Below are 20,777 nucleotides of genomic sequence, written 5' to 3'. Positions count from 1 at the left end.
ACAGAATCTGCTGCTAAAGTTCACGACCCTGAGGAGTTTAACAGGCATATATGGGGAGAGAACAGTGGCCTTTTTTTTTTTTTTTTTTTTTTTTTTTTTAGATTTTATTAGAGAGGGGTGCCTGTGTGGCTCAGTGGGTTAAGCCTCTGCCTTTGGCTCAGGTCATGATCTCAGGGTTCTGGGAGCCCCGCATCGCATCGGGCTCTCTGCTCAGCGGGAGTTGCCCCCCCCTCCGCCCCCGCCGACCCCAGCCTGCCTCTCTACCTGTGATCTGTATCAAATAAATAAATAAAATTTCAAAAAAAAAAAAAAAGTTAAAAAAAATATTTTATTAGAGAGAGCACTTGAACTCTGCAAGCTCTTCTCACCACTTTATAGTACCACATAGTGGAAGGAGGCAATAATTGTCTTCAGATGTTCTCAGATGAACCACACAAAATGGGTTTAAGTACATCTTTATTATATCAAGGTTAAATCAAAGGGAAAGCCTTCATATAAAACACTGGGAAAAATCACTTAAAATATTTATCCTAAGGGTTAAATCCAATAGGAGGTAGAACAGTCACATGGCTTCCATTGGCGCTAGGACAGCTTTAAGAGGTCATCGCAGGCAGACAGGCAAGCCATATGCCACAGGTGCGGCCCCAATAAGGTACTTCAGTCGGGGAGCCTGGCGGGCCTGGTTGACGTAGTAGAGAAGGGGGGCTCCTGGGCCCGCTCCAAGCCAGCCCTGTAGCAGGGCCTCTGTGTACCGGTCGATGTCACGGTCAGTCACATCCCAGAGGTTACCCAGAAACAGGGGACTGGGAAAAGAGAAGGAAGAACTACAAAGTGAGAGCTTTAAAACAGAATGCATAGGCAGACATGACTGGCAGGAGTGGTGAGGAAAGAGAAGTGAGCCAGAGGGAAGTGCCCTGGTCCATGGTTCCAGGAGGTGGGGCAGAAGAGGACAAAGATTAACGACCCAGGCATGCCAGGGAACTAGAAGAGAAGGAAGTTGGAGAAAATGGGCGGGGGAAAGAACCTGGGTGGGAGCAAGGATGGGCACTCAGGACTCACCAGCCAGCCATGATATACTTGAGCACGATGCCAGCCCCTTCCAGCCTCCCATGCACAGCCAGGGCTGCGCTGCTGCAGCCGAAGAGCAAGGCCACCGCCCGGCAGCTCAGCCGGAGGACGGCCTGTCCATCCAGGAAGCGGGCTCCAGCCCCGTGCCCTGCATAGCTAAGGCAGAGGGACGTGAGAGGAGTCTGACCTAGCAGCACCTGGCCTCTGCCATGTCTCCAGGGCTGTCCCGAGTCAGCCAGTGGCTTTAAAGACCCAAAGCAAACTATGGTGATGCCCTCTTTCAGGCCCGTCCATCTCCCCACCTCACCACCTAAAGCACTCACATATATAAATCATGTTCCGTCAATGCTGCCTGAGCTTGTTCTGGAGTTGGCACTTCTCCAACCACTCCTTTCCATCCAGCTTCACTGCAGGGAGAAGGTAGGAGTAAGAACTGGGGTCAGCTGGCAAAGAGGGCAGAGGGAATCCTAGGGAGAAGGTGGGTCGCACCATTTGATTCTGCAGGAAAGGACATGTTAACCTCTTCTGTGGTCTCTACCCTCCCCCACCCCTTTCTTACTTTTACCCCACTGACCTGCTAAAATGGGCTCGAAATTGCTCCTCTGTGCTTGACAGGTTATTGTGCGGGTTCAGGACATAGAAGGTATTGCGTGGATCTATCCCTTGGCTTAGCACCAATGAGGCCCCAGACTGAGAAGACACTGGTGATCAGGATCCTGGTCTGGCCAGAGGGCCCAAGCTTCCACAAACTCCAAACCCCTTTCCACGAAGAAGCCATCAGTCCCCCGAGACCCTCTCTTGTCTTCCAGATCTCCACCAATCAACAACCATTCCCCAGTCCCTGAACCCCACCTCTTTAGTGATGGAGTAGCTGAGCAGGAAGCGGAAGGAGGGCAGCCGAGTGACAGGCAGTGCTCGGAGGCTGGGCATGTTCTCCCAAGGCAGCTTTTGCAGGTCCTGGGCAAAAAGCACACTGGGCTTACTGTCCCCAGCCAGGCATACATGAGCATCAGAGGGGGCATGGGGGTGAGTTGCTGCCTACCGCCCACCAGACACCGCCCCTCCAGCCCCTAGCTCCTTACCTTGTCCAGCACTAAGACAAGGTGCCTATTGCTTGGGACTATCTGACCCTGCAGACGTCCTGCTGCCTCACTCAGAAGCTCCTGGGCTCGTTCTGGCCTCGCTGGGCACAGCCCATAGGCCAGGGTCTGAATGTCCTGAGCAGTGAGGGTACTGGTGCCACTTAGCACGATCTAGAAGGGCAAGAGCGGTCGATGAGGGCCAGAGCTCCCATCTCCACTCAGTGGCCAGAGGAAAGAATTAAGTCCAACTTCCTCCCCTTTCCCTGATTTCTCAACTCACTTTCAGCAGAGTTGGGTCGGGATATTTCCAACCACATTCCTGTAGCAGCTGTTGGAGGCGGGATGCCTCCTGGGCAGGGCCAGGGTCCTCACTGGATGGCAGCAACAGTCCCCGCCAGCAGCCCAACACATGTTTCTCTAGGGAAGTGATGAGAACCTGAATAAGGAAGAACAGAACCTTCAGTCCGAGAGGGGAGCTGAGTTTCTTGCCCATAGGCACCAACATTTTGGACATGGGGAAATGGGTTTTCTAATGTATTTGCTTTATATATCTTCCTGCCAGTTAAAAAGGCAAGAAGCTAGAGGGATGTCTTGGTGGCTCAGTGGGTTAAGCATCTGACTCTTGATTTCAGGAGATGGAGCCCCATGTCAGGCTCTGTGCTGGGCCTGGAGCTTTCTTCAGATTCTCTCTCTTCTCTCTCCTTCTCCCTCTGCCCCCTCCCCCTCCTCTTTCTATTCCTCTCTTAAAAAAAAAAAAGGCAATAAGCTAGAAACATTTTTCATTTGCTGAGACTGTAAGATGATTTAGTACATATCACTATGTTTTGACAAATACAAATAGGTAGGTGATGAAAGCTAAACGCAGGAAGCCGATTCTTGGGCTTAAGTCCCTTTCCTTGTATGTATCTTTACACATTCTGTTGCCATAGCATCTTCAGGTTTTTGGCTCTTGTTGAAAGTCTTCCCCAGGAGACATCATTTTTTTTTTTAAAGATTTTATTTATTTATTTGACAGACAGAGATCACAAGTAGGCAGAGAGAAAGGGGGAAGCAGGCTCCCTGCTCAGCAGACAGTCCGATGTGGGGCTCCATCCCAGGACCCTGGGATCATGACCTGAGCTGAAGGCAGAGGCTTTAACCCACTGAGCCACCCAGGCGCCCCAGGTAACATCATTAAAAAAAAAATTTTTTTTAATTAAAAAATTTTTTCCTAAAATATTAAAATGTTTTTTACTCCTATATTTCCTGAAAGGATTTGAGGTAACACACAGCACTGGCCTGCGACCCATGAAAGAGAAGACACTGATACCCCAGGGTCACTCCCAGGGCAGGCCTGACCCTACCCCACCCCGGGGACACACACCTCCATCCTATGGTCCAGTTCTAGCCGCCCTGTCCACCACTCTCGCTTGTCGGTACAGCTGCTGTTCTCTTTCTGCTCCTTCTGGATGGCGTCAAACTCTTTCAGGGCTGAACTCAGAGGAAGCTTTGGGAGATGGGACTGTGAGCTTTCTGCCGGTCCACACGCTCACCATTTCTCCATCCCCCAGCCCCAGAATCAGAGTAGCTTCACCAGAAGCCTACCCAAGCCCAACTTTGCTTGCTGGCCCGACAAACGTACCTTGTTCTGGGCAGTGGGGATCTGCACAGTGACTGGGGGACTGTCTTTTTCCAGCCGGGTCAGCAGGAGGGTGTCGCCCACAGTTCCAGGCTGGAGCGTCGCCAGAGCCAACACACACACGGTTACTCCTGACACACAGAGCATACCCAGGATCATTTCAGCTCTTACAAGGAATTCCCATCTGTCTTCTACACTCAGTTCCCATCTATCACTCAGGACAACTCCAACTCCAAGAAATCTTATCTTCTCACTAGAGTTCAAGGTGCTCTCCCTTGCCCTAACAGCACCCTGTGGACAGAGAACACATCTTGTACTTCTTTCTGGCCCTGACAGAAACAGAAGTTCCTACACAGAGGGAGGCACTCAAATCATCCATTAACGGGCTTCATGTTAGCATAGTGAGTCTCCGGACACCTGAACTTACCCCTGAGGAAAGACACTGAACCTGCTAATAACTCAAAGTTGAGGTTTAAATTTTAAAAAGGGCAGGGGGGTGCCTGGGTGGCTCAGTTGGTTATGCATCTGCTGAAGGGAGTTCATAATCCCAGGATCTGTCCTAGGATCAAGTTCCTCATTGGGCTCCCCGCTCAGCTGAGAGCCTGCTTCTCCCACCCCTCCCTACTTGTGCTCTCTGTGGCTATCTCTGACTCTCTCAGATAAATAAATAAAATCTTCAACAAAAAAAAAGGGAAAGAAAAAAGACTTCCAGATTTAGGGTAGTTCTCTTTGGTGAGAGTAACAAAATGACTACTCAGTGAAAAAGTATGACATGTCCTTCCATAAAGGTGACAGAAATCTATGTTAACTAATGCCTTAAAGTTCTCCACCTAACTCCTTAGTGAGAAGATGCAGACAAGGACAGAAGAGCCACCGGAGCCTGCTACTGTACCACTGGGGATCAGAGCCAGGCGCTCCTGGAAACTCTCCTTCTCCAGCTCAGGGAATGGAGCAGATCCTGCAGCCTGGAAGGAAAAGAGGTGCTGGATGCGGGCCAGGGGGACATCTCCAGGTCTCTCCTGAAGGCTTAGCCTCTGCAGCTGGTCTGCCATTTTGAGTGATCCCTGGTGCTTCTGGGCCTTCCTACGGACAATGCAAGTGGGGGTGAGTTTCCCTCCTTTAAAAATCTGGACTCTCCCTTCAGTCTGCCCCAGCATGGGCCTCAGGGATTGTGGCTACTCACCTGAGCTGCCTGTGGAGGTGGGTGAGCAGCTGGTGGCGACAGGTGATGGACACAGACTCAGTGACAAGGCAGGCAGTAGCATAGGGATCCCGTTGGCCCAAGCACAAAGCCAGGAAGCGGCAGAGGTGAGCATAGAGCCCACTAGGAGGGCAGTGACTAACGCCACGGAAAGCAGTGGTCAGTAAGTCCAAGATGGAATTCAGGGTAGACAGACCTAGAGGAAGGTGAAGATACTTGCTATGGATGAGTCCCATACTTCTTAGCTGGTAGAACTTTTCACGAAAGTTCCAGGTTTCCAAGGCCTGACCTCCTCTCCCACTTGGAAAATAAAAGCTATCATTTACGAAGAGCAATGTGCCAAGTGGGACTTACGCAACTTACATCAACTCACTGCATCCTCCCAAACCCGGTTTTACAGATAAGCAAACAGAAGCTCAGAAAGGCTGAGTGACTTGCACACAGCTAGTGGAGAGAGTGCTGGGAATCTTAACCTTGGTTCAAAGGTGACCAGATCTAGGTGGGGATCCAAAGACAAAATGATGGACAGGCTAGGAGGGCATCAATATCAAGAGACCAAGAGGCTGGGCTCCTGGGTGACTGTCAGATAGGTGTCTGCCTTCGGCTCAGGTCATGGTCATCTCAGGGTCATGATCTCAGGGTCCTTGGATGGGGCCCCGCATTGAGCTCTCTGGTCAGCAGGGAGTCTACTTCTTCCTTTCCCTCTGCCCATCCCCTCTACTCATGCTCTCTCTTGCTCTCAAATAAATAAACTCCTTATAAAAAAAAAAGAGAGAGAGAGAGAGAGAGAGATCTAGCCTCGCCCTCTCCAAGTGAGCAGACCCAAGTGGTCAACATATTCACCAATGGATGCAGGGGCTGAGGGGAGTCGGACCCGAGGACCAAGGTCCTTGTCTCTCTCCTTTTCTGGGCATGGGACGGGCAGCTCCTCTTTGCTGGAATCACGTCTCAACACCTCACATTCTCCTATGGCAGTACCAGGTCCTGGAGCTGGTGCCTTCCCACCTGAGGAGACAACATGATTTTTTTAAGGTTCCGTCCTTCTGCCATTCCCTTTGTTCTTTCTAGAATCCAGTCCCAGAGCCAGGAAAAAAAAAAACAAAAACTTTATTTCTGTACTATCTTTGGCCCCCATTATTTCTTGTGCTTTGGTCCTGGGGCAACCCCCCAAAAATGCATGCAGCTTCTCCCTCCCACCGTTACCCTAATACCAGAGGTGGAGTCTTCGTCGTCAGAGCCCCTGAGGATCTCAAAGCTCATTTCCATCTCATCATCAGTCATTTCCTCCTCGGGGATGGTCCTCATGATCTCAGAGCCCAGCTCCTCACAATGTACTGATGTCACTTTCTTGGCCCTCCGGCTCTGGCCACCGAAGCCAGGTTGCCTGGAGCCACTATCTGGGGCTGCCACCGAAACAGTCTTCGAGCCTGAGCCTTTCCTCGCCCGGCCCCGGCCCCGGCTCCGGGAAGCAGTGCTGCGTCTCTTGGACTCCTCTGCAAGTCGTGCCTCAACTGAGATAGGGTCTTCCAAGTCACTGTCATCACTGAAGTTCACCTGGGATGGGTGGGAAAGTGGAGGGAGGCGTTAGTGACAAGACATCTGCCAGCAGGTGGCACTGCAGAGGCACATTCACAGAGGCCTTGGGGGAAGATTAGAAATTAACCTCTCCACCTTAAACCCACCACACTCCATCAAGGGCAGGGACTCTCGGGTATAAAAGGAGACAGAGGAGGGAACAAAAGATAAGGGGGGAAGGATGAAAAGGGAAAGGAACCACTGTGTTAAGGACAGCTCCCTCTGTCTGAAACAAAGGTAGACCTGGCTCTCTCTGGAAGACATAGGGATCCTGCTGCAGTAGAGCTAAAGGTCCCTGCAGGCCCTGGGAAGCCATTCCACAGACACCTACTCTGCAGAACTCTCCAGAACCACCCCACCTGACACCACCAGCACCCAACCACAGTTCCATCTCACCTTGAGGCGCGTCTGGACCCTCTGTTGTACCCTTGGGGCCTTGGGAACCTCAGCCTCAGGCTTTGTAGTGAGGATTTCCTCAAACACAGTGAAAGGGACACGAGGGCCTGCTGGCCTGACCTGGCCTGGGGGCTTAGGTGTACAGGGCAGTCCTCCACCTTCCAGACCTTTCAGAGAGGTATTATGGAGGGATGGGGTAGAAGAAGAGGCTGCCCGTTGACGTCCTCTTCCAGAATGTTTCTGGCTCCGAGGCTTTGAAGGCTCTGAGCCTGGGGAGGGTTTTACAGGTGGTGGCTGCCAGCCCCAGGAGCTTGCAAAGAGTTGGGCAGTGCAGGAACCGAGGCCAGCCAGCTTTGCCAGGGCCCGAATCAAGAGCAGGCTGGCTCGCCAGGGCTCCAGGTAGGGGACCCGCGCTGCCACAAACTTCAGCCCTGACTCCAGGACCTTCCCCAGGCTCTTGTTTGATGGCTGGCTCAGGCCCTCCAGGGCCAGCTGTGTGTAGGCCTGAGCCAAGATCTCATCCAGGATCCTCGGGGCAGGGGAGAGGTGCGCCATGTGATTCAAGGAAGTTTGTAGAGCTCGGGTGAGGCGATCAGTGGCTGCAGGGCAACCCTCCAGCACGACCTGCAGCAGATCCAGACCCTGGGCCTCATGGCCTGTGGCCAGCTTCACCCCTGCTGTGACCAATGCCCAGCGCAGACAGACTGCGGAGAGGATGGGGCTGGCACACAGCATGCAGTCACACGTGGGCAGGTGTGTCAGGAAGCCGGGGCTGGGCTGGGGCTTCATTTTCAGTTGAGGGGAAGAGTTAGTGGAAGGGGCTATAGGGCCAGGCTCCTTGGGTACAGTGGCTACCAACTCCAGAGCTGGGCCTCTTAGGAAGGGCTCCTCTTCTGGAAGCTCCCGTGGACGATGGACCCGGGCCCACTGCTTGCCCTTCTGCAGATGGACCTTCTTCACAGAGTCCAGGCCCTGGGCTGGTCCACCAAACTCTGGGGAGAGTGCAACCAGAATTACAAAACTGGGAGAGGTGCTGCCGAGTACTTCCTGATCTATCCCTGGGCCCAACTCCCTCATATAGGTGTTAGTGTATGTTACTTGTATGTATTACTCTATGAACATACTAAATATTATCACAGCTTGTTATTTTTTCGATAAAATCCCTAATGTTTTCTTCCCATTCCAAGGAGGATTAACACAACCCACAAAGCCCCCATATCTGCAGCTGAGATGGCTGCATGGCTCAGGACAGCAGGCCGGCACCAGGAGGTCTGTGTCTCAGTCCTGGCTCCTGTCCCTAGCTAGGCCCATGATCTGGCCCCAAACACTGAATTTCCCGACTTCCTCATTTTACAAATGAAAGAAAATCTATGTGACCACCTGACTTTCCAGGGTTTTGTGTGGGTCCATGAAATACTAGAGGTAAAAGTGGCTGATAAGAAAAAATGTTCCAGGGGCACCTGGGTGGCTCAGTGGGTTGGAGCCTCTGCCTTCAGCTCAGGTCATGATCCAGGGGTCCTGGGATTGAGCCCCGAATCGGGCTCTCTGCTCAGCAGGGAGCCTGCTTCCCTTCTTCTCTCTCTGTATGCTTATCTAACTACTTGTGATCTCTGTCAAATAAATAAATAAAATCTTAAAAAAAAAAAAAGGAAAGAAAAAATGTTCCATAGACTATTTTACTATTAACTTAAGCTCTCCCGAGGCCTCTACATTTGTGCTGTCCAACAGAGTAGCCACTAGCCCCACGTGGCTACTGAGCATACAAAATGTGGCCAGTGACAGGGAAATGAATTTTAAATTTTATGTGAATTAAATTTAAATAGGTAGCAGCACCTGGCTTGCTCAGTCGGTGTAGCATGAGACTCTTAATCTTGTGGTTGTGAGTTCGAGCCCCAAGATGGGTGTAGAACCCACTTAAAAGTAAAAAATTAAAAAAATTAAAAACTAAGTAAGTGCAAGTAGCCAAAATGTATTAGCACTAAAAACTAGAGGCAGGTAGGGTTAGTTGTGGACAAGTCATCTGAAAGAGGGAAACTAGCGATCTGAGTGATAAAGAAGGAGCTTTGCCCAGAGAACCGGAAGTAAGACTCCGATTTTGAAGGGCACCACACTAAAACATACAAAGGCGTGTTGCAGTGTGTGGGGCCGTCTCGCCACCACCTGTGTGGGGCAGGGGGTGGGGTGGGGGCATGGCGGCTCACCTGTGCAAGACTCGAGCAGGAACAGAACTTGCTGCAGGTCCGACTGGCAGAGGTCAATGTCATTTCGCGCCAGCTCCAGTTCTGCTTTCAGCACCAGGAACAGAGTACACCTTGTTGGGGGAAGAGATGACAACCAATGTGTAAGCCTTTGTTTTCCCAGAGTCTGTCTTTTGGCCTCTCTGGCAGGCACAGCCCCGGCAGTCTCCTAGCCTCTGAAAGGCCTCTCCTGCCTCCGGCTGAATTCGAGGCTCCCCGAGGAAAACCCTCTATACTGCTTTTGCATCCCAAGTCATCCTTGCATACAAGGACAGGATTTCCCAGGGGAAACAAAAAAAGGATTTTGTGGGCAAAGAGATTTAGGGAGACATGTACACTGGATCTCTCTTTTGTTGAGTTATAATGCTTATGAGCACACTGAAAGACCTAAGAAATCTTATAGGAAATAAAAATGTCTAGCCTTGGTTAACTCAGCACATCCCACTTCCTTACCATGGAACGTACTCTCCCAACCCGTCCAAACAGAACACATTAACCTGTGAAAGAGTCTGGAAGCCCAAGGCCCAGCGTGCGGGCACCTGGACTCTGGACTTGGCCTCCTCCCGCCTGTACTCACTGGCGTGGCAGCTGCAGCTTCGTCGTGAGTTTCAGGGCCTCCAAGCAAAAGGCCTTGGCTTCGCTCACACTGCCCAGACGGCCCAGGTGGGAGACCAGCTTCTCTGAGCAGCTCAGCACCTCTGTCAGAACCTGCCATTTTTGTACCAGATTTTCACCTGCCACAAAGGAGAGAGACAAGGCCGTCGTCACTCAGTTGCAGCCCAGCCCCTCTGGAAGCAAAACTGGCCGAACCTCCCTCCATCTAGCCTGCTCCTACCCATGGGGCCTTACTCTCTGCCTCAGACTCACCAGAGTCCAGAAATGGCGTCTCCACAGCTGCCTTCTGAATTGAGAGCACATCACTGCCCATGAGGAGGAGGATAATGCTTCGGAGGAGCTTATGGGAGTCGATGAGGGCGATCTCTGGTGTCTGCCAGCCTGTGGGGAGGAAGGGGTGGCGGGGGCGTGGGGGAACAAGAAGGGAGATGAGGCAGCCACAACTGTTACCACTTTCACCTTCTAAGGTACCAAATGCCAAGCCTGCTGCCACTCCTCCTTCTGTGCCTAAGGCAGCAGAGGGACTCAGTCACAGAACTCTTTCCCTCAGACCACACAGGGCCTCAGAATCCTTGTCAGAACAGCATTCTAGTCAGGTACAGAGCGGTCAGTCAGGGAGCAGGCAAACAGAAACTCATATGCTACCCTAGGCCTACCCCAGGCAACCTCTGGGTAGGCTAGTTCACACAGGTGGAACACCAGAGGTGACAAGGGCTTGAGAAGAGCCAAGAATGGACAGGCCACCAAAGGGGATCACAAAGGGCCATCATCCTCTCTATTTTTTCACCTTGGGCACACAGCTGCTCCCTCAGGGAGGCTGAGAGGCTGTCTGACGAGAGGCTAAGGTAGAATGCCACCAGTTGCAGGGCCTGGACACGAAGCAAATACCAGGCCTTGGATGACCTCTGGAGGGTAGGATCCCGAAGCACAGACAGCAACAGAGAGGCACCCTCAGTCACCTGGGAGATGAGGAGGGTGGAGGAAAGTGATGAGTGAATTCAGGTCAGCAATTCAGAACTTAAAATGCCCCTGCAGATCCTCTGGGCCAGGCCTGGCTTTTGAGAATGATCAAAGATGTGGAGAAAACTGTAGCCTGACAGGACATAAAACTTGCTGGTTTGTGAGAAAACTCAGGTCTTAGGCATCCTAGTTGATTTCTACTCTAGGGCTCCAGTGCCTTCCCAAGGTCATTGTCATCCTGGTTTCTAGTCACAGGACTAGATTGTGTGACTGAGGAGACTGGGAAAGAATGGGAAGGACATTCTCCTCACCTTTTCTAGAGGAGCACTGGTGACATTTCATTGGAGTGGGCAAGGCTAGGAAACAGCCCTGCTTCTCTAGGTCAGGAATATTCTTCCTAGCTCCAGGGAAATCTCCAAAAATCCTTCCAATACCTGGGGACTTTGGGGATTAAGAAACTGAGAAATACCTTCTGGTGAACACAGTATAGTTGACTTCGAAGTAGGTCACAGGTCAGTGAAAGGAGCAGGTACGTGTCAGTGGTGTGATCGAGAAGTTTCAGGCTTGAGTCTGCCTCTTCAAGGTGTAGCTAAAGAAACAATCATGGGGTATGTGAGCATGCTGATAAAGAGAGGCAGCCAGGCTTTTCAAATTAAAGTGGGTTAAAGCACTTACAAGTGAGATGCAGAACACATGTGACGGAATAGGAAATTATTTCAAATATTATAATCTACATAAGAGTTATTCATTCAGGGGCGCCTGGGTGGTTCAGTGGGTTAAGCCTCTGCCTTCAGCTCAGGTCATGATCTCAGGGTCCTGGAATCGAGGCCTGCCTCAGGTTCTCTGCTCATCGGGGAGCCTGCTTCCCCCTCCCCCTCTACCTGTCTCTCTGCCTACTTGTGATCTCTCTCCCTGTCAAATAAATAAATGAAATTTAAAAAAAAAAAGAGTTATTCATTCACTAAAATGTTCAGTTAGTATCTTTTGGTTAACCACTATGCTAGAAAGACATAGCTGAATAAGAAGTAAGCAGGACTTGGGACGCCTGGCTGGCTCAGTTGGTGGAATGTACGACTCTTGATCTGGGGGTTGGGAGTTCGAGCCCCAGGAGACATTACTTAAAAATAAAAAATTAGGGGCGCCTGGGTGGCTCAGTGGGTTAAAGCCTCTGTCTTTGGCTCAGGTCATGATCTCAGAGTCCTGGGATCAAGTCCCGCATTGGGCTCTCTGCCTACTTGTGATCTCTCTGTCAAATAAATAAATAAAATCTTAAAAAAAAATTAAAATTAAAGGGGCACCTGGATGGCTCAGTCAGTTAAGCAACCTACTCTTGATTTCATCTCAGGTCATGATCTCAGGATCTTGAGATCAAGACCCACATTGGGCCCCTCACTGGGTGTGGAACCTGCTTAAGATTCTCTCTCCCTCTGCCACTTCCACCACTAAAAAAATTTTTTTAAAAATGAAAAAAAAAAAAAAAAAGGAGTAAGTAGGACTTTCAATCCAATACCCTGCAGTGCAGTAGGGATGCAGGCCCGCCTTTTGTAATCAGGACACGACGTCATTAGTGGTATGGGGACCCAGGGAATGTAAGGGATTCTGCCCTTTTAGAAGAGTACATATAAAATACTCCATGAAGGAGGGGACAGTTGAACTAGGCCTTGAAAAGAAAGTAGAAGTTGGCTGAATAAAAAAAAGGGGAGTAGGGGAAGTATACTTAGGGTGGAAGGACTAAGACAACCAAAGACAGGAGGCATGTACAACACTGTAAAGTAACTCGTGTGGATAGACATTAAGTTCCAGTGTGGGGAGGGGGGTGGTAGTGAGGAAAAGTGAGCTAGAATATAGAAGATGTGTGATACCAAGCAAGGAGTTTAGACAGCATCCTTCAGGTAATGGAAAAACAGTGAAATCCTGATGCAGAAAGACAAGACCAGATCCAAAAAGATCATGTTAGCAGAAATTTAGGAGACAAAGTGCAGAAGGGAGAAGCTGGGGGGCAGGGAAACCAACTGGGCATCAGCATAGTCCTAAGCAAGCAGAGAAATGGCAACCAGGGCAAGTTGTGGGAAAATACAGGATTAGAGGCCTATTCCTGGGGCAGGATCTGTAAGACTTAGCGAACAATGGTTTTGCAATGAGAAGGAAAGGCACTTCCTCTTCCCACAGCTGCCTCCCAACCACTCCACACTTTACAATCCTCCAGCAGGATGTGGTGGTTGAAGGCAGGGAAGATGCCCATTTGGTATCTTATCTTCTTTGGGAAAAGATGCATCACTAAGGCCGGTTCTCCCCTGCAGCTCCAGGCTTGGCTGGCTGGGCACTCACCTGGGCATAGTGGGGACAGCCAAGGGTCAGCAGCAGCTGGGCGGTGTGGCAGGAGGCAGCAGTGGCCTTCGCATGGTCCTCCAATCTCTGGGAGACGATCCGTACAAGCAGGAGGACCTCTAGAGCCTGCAGGGGCTGGTCATCAAGGAGCGGGAAGTTTACCCACTCCTGCTCAAACCTCCATCTAGACCATACCAGACCTCGGCTCCCCAGCCCTTGGAGACCTCAGAGCCTAGATGGAGTGTGGCTCCAGACAGAGCAACTGCCAGCCACCCTCAAGGAATGGGAGAAGAGAGGAGCGAGGGAACCTACCATCTACCCTCCTGTCTGAAAACGTAGGTGCCAGGGAGCATCAATGGCTAGGATTTATTGGAAGCTTACTCTGGGCTAGGCACCATGCTGAGAGGTTTACCTGGGGAGGGGATGGGCAGAATGGGTGAAGGGGATCAAGAGGTACAAACTTCCAGTTATAAAAAAATAAAGTTGCGGGGATGAAAAATATGGCGTAGGGAATAGTCAATAACGTGATAACATTGTATGGTCACTACGCTCATCGTGGTAAGGACTGAGTAAGGTGTGGAATTACCAAACTGCTGTGTTGTGCCCTTGAAACTAATATAGTATTCTTTTTTTTTTTTTTTAAGATTTTATTTATTTGAGAGTGAGAGAGTGAGAGAGAGCATGAGAGGGGGAAGGTCAGAGGGAGAAGCAAACTTCCCATGGAGCTGGGAGCCCAATGTGGGACTCGATCCTGGGACTCCGGGATCATGACCTGAGCCGAAGGCAGTCGCTTAACCAACTGAGCCACCCAGGCGCCCCTGAAACTAATATAGTATTCTATGTCTGTTATACTTCAATTAAAACAAGTTTGATAAGATGAAATCAGAGAGGGAGACAAACCTCAAGAGACTTTTAACTATAGGAAACGAACTGAGGGTTGCAGGAGGGGTGGAGCGTGGGGGGATGTGGACCAGGTGATAGGCACGTGATGTAATGAGCACTGGGTGGTGTATACAACTGATGAATCACCAAACTCTACCTCTGAAACTAATAATACACTGTATGTTAGTTAACTGAATTTAAATTTTAAAAAAATTTTAAAAATTAAAAATGTGAAGGAGTGTCTAGCTTGCTCAGTGGGAAGAACATGGGACTCTTGATCTTGGGGTCCTGAATTTGAGCCCCACATTGGGTATAGTGATTACAAAAAAAATAAACTTGAGAAAAAAAAACAGAAATGAAACTTCAAAAGTAGGGGGCCTGGGTGGCACAGTTGTTGGGCTCTGCCTTTTGCATGGGTCATGATACCAGGGTCCTGGGATCGAGCCCCCTGCTTGGCAGGAAGCTTGCTTCTCCCTCTCCCACTCCCCCTGCTTATGTTCCCTCTCTCGCTGTGTCTCTACCAAATAAATAAAATCTTTAAAAGAAAAAAAGAAACTTTAAAAGTAGAGTCATAATAAAAATATCAAATTGTCAAAAAAAAGAGGTTCATGTTCATCAACTCATTTAATCTTCGTAGGGTCTCTAACCTGAATTTTCTAGATGATGACAGCCTAAGAGACTATGACTGACACGGGCTCAGCTGCTTGTCTGAGTTCCCATTACAGGAATGCCATAGAGCAAACACTCAGGTCCAGGGCTGAGACAGCTTCCCCCAGTCCTCATGCTAGAAATATGGCCTAATGGCCGCAGGAATAAAGGTCCTTTATGTGTCATGTCCTTTTTCGGATGTTCTCTAATGTGGCGGCCAGCAAGGAGCTTCAGGAAGTAAAAGTATAAAATTGGGCCTCTTGGTGTCTCTGTATGTTTCTGAGCATACAGGTCTCAAACTATCTAAGAATTAACAATAGTTATTGCTGACACTTGACGATTTGGCTCAGGCACAACACATGTCATCTCATTGAGTGCTGATGACGCCATGGTATAGTACTATTATTGTCCTTGTTTTAGAGATAAGGAAACTGGGCTTAGGAAGTTAAATCATTTGCCAAGGTGAGTTATTAATAAAGGATGGAGCTTGGATTTCAACTTAGGGAGGCTGGTGGTAGAGCCCGCACCGCGTTCCATGGCTTCTCAGCAGATTCTCAGGCCAAAGAAGGGGAAGGAGCTAGGCTTCTGGGCCACATTAGCACCCTGCCTGGTTACCTTTGCCGACAGCTGATAGAGGGCTGCTAGGGTCTGCAGGGAGGTCACTGTCTGCTGGAGACACCGAACGGCGGGCGCCTGTGTCTTAGTAAGCACCTCCTTCCAAAGGGCCAGGGCTTGGTCCAGGCATTTGGACTGAGCTAGAAGTCAGAAGAAAGGGACCAGCCATTCTCTCAGCGTGGGCTATCTGGGGAGAATGCAGCCTTCTTCAGTCCACCCTCTCCCCTCTGTGCCCACCCTCCCACTCTATGGACCCACCTCTCCTGCACTCTGGGTCCCCATTCTGCTCCGGGGAAGCCACCGGGGAGACCCTAACCCCCCACACTGCATTCCCAGCCCTTACCAGCGTCGGCCGCGAGGTTGAAGGCGATGTTACTGTACAGGAAGCGATCTTCCTGCAGTTTATCTTCATAGTTCAGGTCATTGACTTCAAATTCCTCCAGGTGATTAGGGGCCTGGGCTCTCCGATCCCGCTCGATACCCTGGATGGGGAGATGAGGATAAAGAACAGGGCAGGCGTCCGCTCAGTGTGAGCCTGGGGCACATTCTCCCTGGACCAAGTTCTGCATACACAGCAGCCACACTTACGTCCTGCATCTTGGCCTCCAGAGTACAGATGTAGAGCCATAGCAAGGCCTGGGCCTTATCATCCAGAAGCTGATCCTTGGCCTGGGGCTCAGGCCTCACAGACTCCAGAAGCTGCAGGGCTTCCTGGACAGCATCCAGGGCTGAGCTGGAGGGAGAAGGGCACAGAAGCTGGGCCCATGACAGATAGCTGCCCAGCATCCTGAGAAGGGCCTTCTGCAGGACAGCCGGCCCCACCCTCTGATGGAGCTCCTGCGGCCACAAACTGCAGGGGATGCTCAGGGACACAGCGAGGGCCACAGCCTCTGAAGAGGGTCAGAGGACCTAGGGCAAGGAGCAGGAGTGGCATCCCCGACTACTCTTCCTCACCAGTTGGTCTGCTGGGCAAAGTCGTGGTAGCAGAGCACCTGAGCGAGTTCCACCAGGTGGGTGGCTCGAGCCCAGGCTCCCACTGGTGTCTCCTCAGGGCTCAGTTCCAACAGGTCACAGATGACATTGAACCGCTCCTGCCCCGTGTCTGCTCGCACAGCCTTATAGGCCTGCAGCTCCTCCCTCAGCAGGAACACCAGGGTCTCTGGGTCCCAGCCGCTCAGGCTGTCTCGAAGAGTCCTGAGAGAAAGCAGGCCCAGCACCAGGTCAGGGAGCCCATGACACATGGACCCTCTGCCCCATACCAAGGAGCCCCAGCCTTGGCTTGCTGAGAGATTTGCTAAGTTTTCAGTCCTGAGGGTGCCTGGGTGGCTCAGCTGGTTAAGCAACTGCCTTTGGCTCAGGTCATGATCCCAAAGTCCCGGGATCAAGTCCCACATCTGGCTCCCAGCTCCATGGGGAGTCTGCTTCTTCCTCTGACCTTCTCCTCTCTCATGCTCTCTCTCTCTCAAATAAATAAATAAATAAATAAAAAAGTTTCCAGTCCTGAAAGAAAGAGCGCTGCCTGTTGCCCCTGCTTCCCTAGTACCCAGCATATCTGCTGGCCTATAGTAGGCACCTGACAAGTAACACTGACAGCAGGAGTCAGTGCCTTTTCAGATGGAAGGCTGACCGAAACCACATATACCAACTGCCATCCTTAGCCAGGGAGCAAACACAGTTGCCTCTCTCCCCACCCACTCACCTCAGCTGCAGCTCCTTGTCTCCTGCTTTGGCTGCGTCCATCTTGACCCGAACCCAGAAGGTGACTGGCTCAGCCATGTGCTGGGAGCCACAGGGCTGTAGGGCTGTCAGCCATAAACTTACCATCTTGCAGCCCTGGGCCTGTTTACCCAGTTTCTTCAAACTCTCTCCGTGTAGCCGGAAGCACCGGTGCAACTGGCCAGAGAAAGCAAACAGACCAAACTGCGGCGAGGGACCCATGAGTCTTTAACAGTGCGTATGTGCCCACACTGGTACACACACCACAAGGTGGGCCTTGGGCCCCAGCCCCGGCCCAGAGGCAGAAGACACCCAAGCCCTAAATGTCCAGGACTCCCAACCAGAAGCTTCAATCCACACCCGCCACATACTTATGTCCACAGCCCTGAAGCTCTGCTCCTCTGCCTGTAAGCCCTCTCCCAGCAAGTCAGCGCCTTCTCCTCGGTCAGAAATGCCAGGCCACTGTTGACTTCTCTCCCTCCCTCACAGCCAGTCACTTGCCAGATTACTCCTGGACTTCTTGTACCCATCCACATCTCCCCATCCCTCAGGAAGCTGCTTTGGTCAGATACCCACCCTTCCCTGCCTGGGCCGCGAGAGGGGTGCGGGGGCCCAGCATCATCCTTGCACTCTGTTCATTCACCACAGTGATGCCGGAGAAACTCCAACTGCCAATCTGGTATCACGCCTTCCCTTCCATCCTTGAGAGGCTCCTCAGCCTCACTCAAGATGAAACCCAAGGCCCTCCACCCCCTATGGCACCTACCAATCCCAGTCAACCCATCATTTTGCGGGTATCCCGGCAGTGGTCTCACTCTGGCTACTTAAAGGACCTCACAGGGGAACTCTGAAAAATTTCAAGTGATTCTAGTGTGAAACCAGGTTGAGAACCACCAGCCTGGGACATGGCTAAATACAAAAGGTAGGACAATGCAAAGAAATAACAGTACAATTAATAACAGTACAAGTGGGGAACACTGCCCCAAGTACTGGTCCCTACTACAAGACAATGCCCCGGCCAGGATCTTTCATGTCGCTCAGGTCACCAACATTAACAGCCCTTCCTGCCCTCGTACCTTCTCAGGAGGCACCTTGGGATAGGTGGCTGGCTTCGCCAAGCCCAGGTGCTGACAGAAGGGCTCAGAGATGGCACAGGCCTCGGCGTACAGCTTATGACTGTAGAAGCTGTAGGCCAAGTTACTGGTGTAAGAGGCTGCGGGAGAGAGAGAACAGTTAGCAGCCGAAGAGTTCTCACTGGCTTTTCTGTTGGAGAGATGGTAGAGAGGAGCTCAACCTGGGGTCGGCTCAGCAGCTTCCAGATCAAAGAGGAACCCCTCTTGCTGGGGGATGAGAAAGGGGCAGCTCTCCCCTTCCTGCTCCAAATAGGCCCATGAGGTCTGTTCTGGTAAGGCAAACCCACACCAGCCAGCCCTCGGTTCTTATTTATTAAAAGGGCCCAACACAGGGCCCATCTCAATTCACATACCAATTTTTGTATTTATCCTGCCCCAAAGGGCAGCAATTTTGGGGAAACACTCTGGCCTGTCCCTTACCTCCTTCCACGGAAGCCACCCTAGTAGGCTCCTTGCTATTCCTTGCACACACCAGAACAGCTCCTGCCTTAGGGCTTTGGCACTGGCTATTTTTTCTGCCAGGGATGTCCTTTCCCAGGCGTCTACATGGCCAACTTCATCACATCCTCCAAGTTTTGCTCATGTCACCCTCTCAGTGAGGCCTATTCTGACTACCCTATTTTTTTTTAATAATTTTTAAAAGATTATTTATTTATTTGACACAGAGAGAGATAGATCACAAGTAGGCAGAGAGGCAGGCAGAGGGAGAGGGGGAAGCAGGCTCCCTGCCAAGCAGAGAGCCCCATGTGGGGCTAGATCCCAGGACCCTGGGATCATGACCCAAGCAGAAGTCAGAGGCTTAACCCACTGAGCCACCCAGGCACCCCCCTATCTGATTTTTTTAAAAAGATTTATTTATTTATTTATTGTAGAGAGAGAAAAAGCATGAGTGGAAGGGGCAGAGTGAGGAGAGAATCTCAAGCAGACTGCACTGAGCGTGGAGCCCGACATGGGGCTCAATCTCATGACTGTGAGACCTGGACCTGAGCCAAAACCAGGAGTTGGATGATTAACCCACTGTGCCACCCAGGGGCCCTGTGACGACCTTATATTAAATGGTAACTTGCCAGCTCACCCACCCTGCACTCCTAATTCCCTTTCTTCTTTTTTTTTTTTTTTTAAAGATTTTATTTATTTATTTGACAGGCAGAGATCACAAGTAGGCAGAAAGGCAGGCAGAGAAAGAGGAGGAAGCAGGCTCCCCGCTGAGCAGAGAGCCCGATGCAGGGCTCGATCCCAGAACCCTGGGATCATGACCCGAGCCGAAGGCAGAGGCCTCAACCCACTGAGCCACCCAGGCGCCCCCCTAATTCCCTTTCTTATCCTGCTGTACTCTTCCTTTCCCCCATATTTCTTATCATTTTCCAACATATTGATAATTCAATTATCCTATTGCTTATTATCATTCTCCCCCAACTGGAATATGGCTCGATGAGGAGGGACCTTTGTTTTGTTTACTGATACACCCAAGTACTCAGGACAGTGCTTAGTACATGGTAGGTACTCAACAGATATTTGTTGAATGAATAAAATTTTCCTAAATTTGAGTTTATACAGCTTCTTGGCTGTCAACATGGATGGTTGGGAAAAAATTCAGTCTTCAATATTCTGGGAAGAATTTTCATGCTAGTACTTTTCATGACTCCTAATCATATTTTCATCTCAGTGGGTAGATTCAACCACTGAATGCATGAATATGAAAAGTTCCCCAAAATCTTCCAATGACAGAACTCACTGGGTTTGTATAACTTAAAGGGCCATGGTTTTTGTAAAATGAGGGGGAAACTTCTAAGTCTTGTTCTTACTTTTTTTTTTAAGATTTTATTTATTTATTTATTTGACAGACAGAGATCATAAGTAGACAGAGAGGCAGGCAGAGAGAGAGGAGGAAATAGGCTCCCTGCTGAGCAGAGAGCCCGATACGGGGCTCGATTCCAAGACCCTGAGATCATGACCTGAGCCGAAGGCAGAGGCTTTAATCCACTGAGCCACCCAGGTGCCCCTAAGTCTTGTTCTTACTTGACCTAAATGTTGGTTACAAAGAATGTTCACTTTGTAAAAAATCCATCAAACCATATATTTATGATCTTAGTACTTTTGTCTGTACATTTCAGTCAAAAGGGTGAAGAGAAATACGCGAATTGTTTTACATATACATGGTATCTCTAAAACGACACCTAAAAAATTAATATTTGTTACCTCTGTGGAGGTGAACTTGGTAATCAGAATTAGGAGTGGGAAAGGGACTTTCAACTACAGGCCTTCTTGTGCAATTTAATTTTTAAAGCATTTTTACATGGTTCTTAAAAAAAATAATGAGTTACAAACGTTCTTTAAAATTTAAACAGAAAAGGGGCACCTGGGTGGCTCAGTGGGTTAAAGCCTTTGCCTTCAGCTTGGGTCGTGACCCCAGGGTACTGGGATTGAGCCCTGCGTTGGGCTCTCTGCTCAGTAGGGAGCCTGCTTCCCTTCCTCTCTCTTTGCCTGCCTCTCTGCCTACTTGTGATCTGTCAAATAAATAAATAAAATCTTAAAAAAAAAAAAGATTTTATTTATTTATTTGACAGACAGAGAGAGATCACAAGTAGGCAGAGAGAGAGAGAGAGGGAAGGAGGCTCCCCGCTGAGCGAGAAAGCCTGATGTGGGGCTCCATCCCAGGACCCTGGGATCATGACCTGAGCCGAAGGCAGAGGCTTAATCCAC

General features: G+C 50.3%; 1 protein-coding gene across 2 annotated transcripts in view; it reads right to left on the bottom strand.

Moving 5' to 3' along the window:
* Positions 1 to 445: 445 nt before the first annotated feature.
* ESPL1 (extra spindle pole bodies like 1, separase) overlaps positions 446 to 20,777 on the bottom strand; it is a 23,383-nt gene continuing 3,051 nt past the window's right edge. Inside the window, exons 6-31 of one of the 2 annotated variants that reach the window (XM_059403229.1) lie at positions 18,018 to 18,154; positions 16,925 to 17,118; positions 16,180 to 16,419; positions 15,814 to 15,958; positions 15,569 to 15,707; positions 15,226 to 15,365; positions 13,081 to 13,215; positions 11,222 to 11,341; positions 10,580 to 10,751; positions 10,045 to 10,173; positions 9,755 to 9,911; positions 9,142 to 9,251; positions 6,941 to 7,932; positions 6,181 to 6,523; positions 5,813 to 5,974; positions 4,952 to 5,165; positions 4,661 to 4,851; positions 3,772 to 3,899; positions 3,514 to 3,636; positions 2,431 to 2,586; positions 2,151 to 2,321; positions 1,921 to 2,025; positions 1,643 to 1,758; positions 1,392 to 1,475; positions 1,060 to 1,224; positions 446 to 803 (exon numbers count right to left, since the gene is read on the bottom strand). In XM_059403229.1, coding sequence (XP_059259212.1) covers positions 602 to 803; positions 1,060 to 1,224; positions 1,392 to 1,475; positions 1,643 to 1,758; positions 1,921 to 2,025; positions 2,151 to 2,321; positions 2,431 to 2,586; positions 3,514 to 3,636; positions 3,772 to 3,899; positions 4,661 to 4,851; positions 4,952 to 5,165; positions 5,813 to 5,974; positions 6,181 to 6,523; positions 6,941 to 7,932; positions 9,142 to 9,251; positions 9,755 to 9,911; positions 10,045 to 10,173; positions 10,580 to 10,751; positions 11,222 to 11,341; positions 13,081 to 13,215; positions 15,226 to 15,365; positions 15,569 to 15,707; positions 15,814 to 15,958; positions 16,180 to 16,419; positions 16,925 to 17,118; positions 18,018 to 18,154 — 4,970 coding nt within the window. In that variant the 3' untranslated portion in view covers positions 446 to 601. The remainder of the gene's footprint in view (positions 804 to 1,059; positions 1,225 to 1,391; positions 1,476 to 1,642; positions 1,759 to 1,920; positions 2,026 to 2,150; positions 2,322 to 2,430; positions 2,587 to 3,513; positions 3,637 to 3,771; positions 3,900 to 4,660; positions 4,852 to 4,951; positions 5,166 to 5,812; positions 5,975 to 6,180; positions 6,524 to 6,940; positions 7,933 to 9,141; positions 9,252 to 9,754; positions 9,912 to 10,044; positions 10,174 to 10,579; positions 10,752 to 11,221; positions 11,342 to 13,080; positions 13,216 to 15,225; positions 15,366 to 15,568; positions 15,708 to 15,813; positions 15,959 to 16,179; positions 16,420 to 16,924; positions 17,119 to 18,017; positions 18,155 to 20,777) is intronic. The other variant, XM_059403230.1, reaches the window with a different exon arrangement.

This window comes from Mustela nigripes, chromosome 6 (genome assembly GCF_022355385.1).
Source record: "Mustela nigripes isolate SB6536 chromosome 6, MUSNIG.SB6536, whole genome shotgun sequence".
Classification (NCBI taxonomy): Eukaryota; Metazoa; Chordata; class Mammalia; order Carnivora; family Mustelidae; genus Mustela; species Mustela nigripes.
The sequence above is the reverse complement of the archived record's forward strand: the minus strand, read 5'-3'. Positions and strand labels throughout refer to the sequence as shown.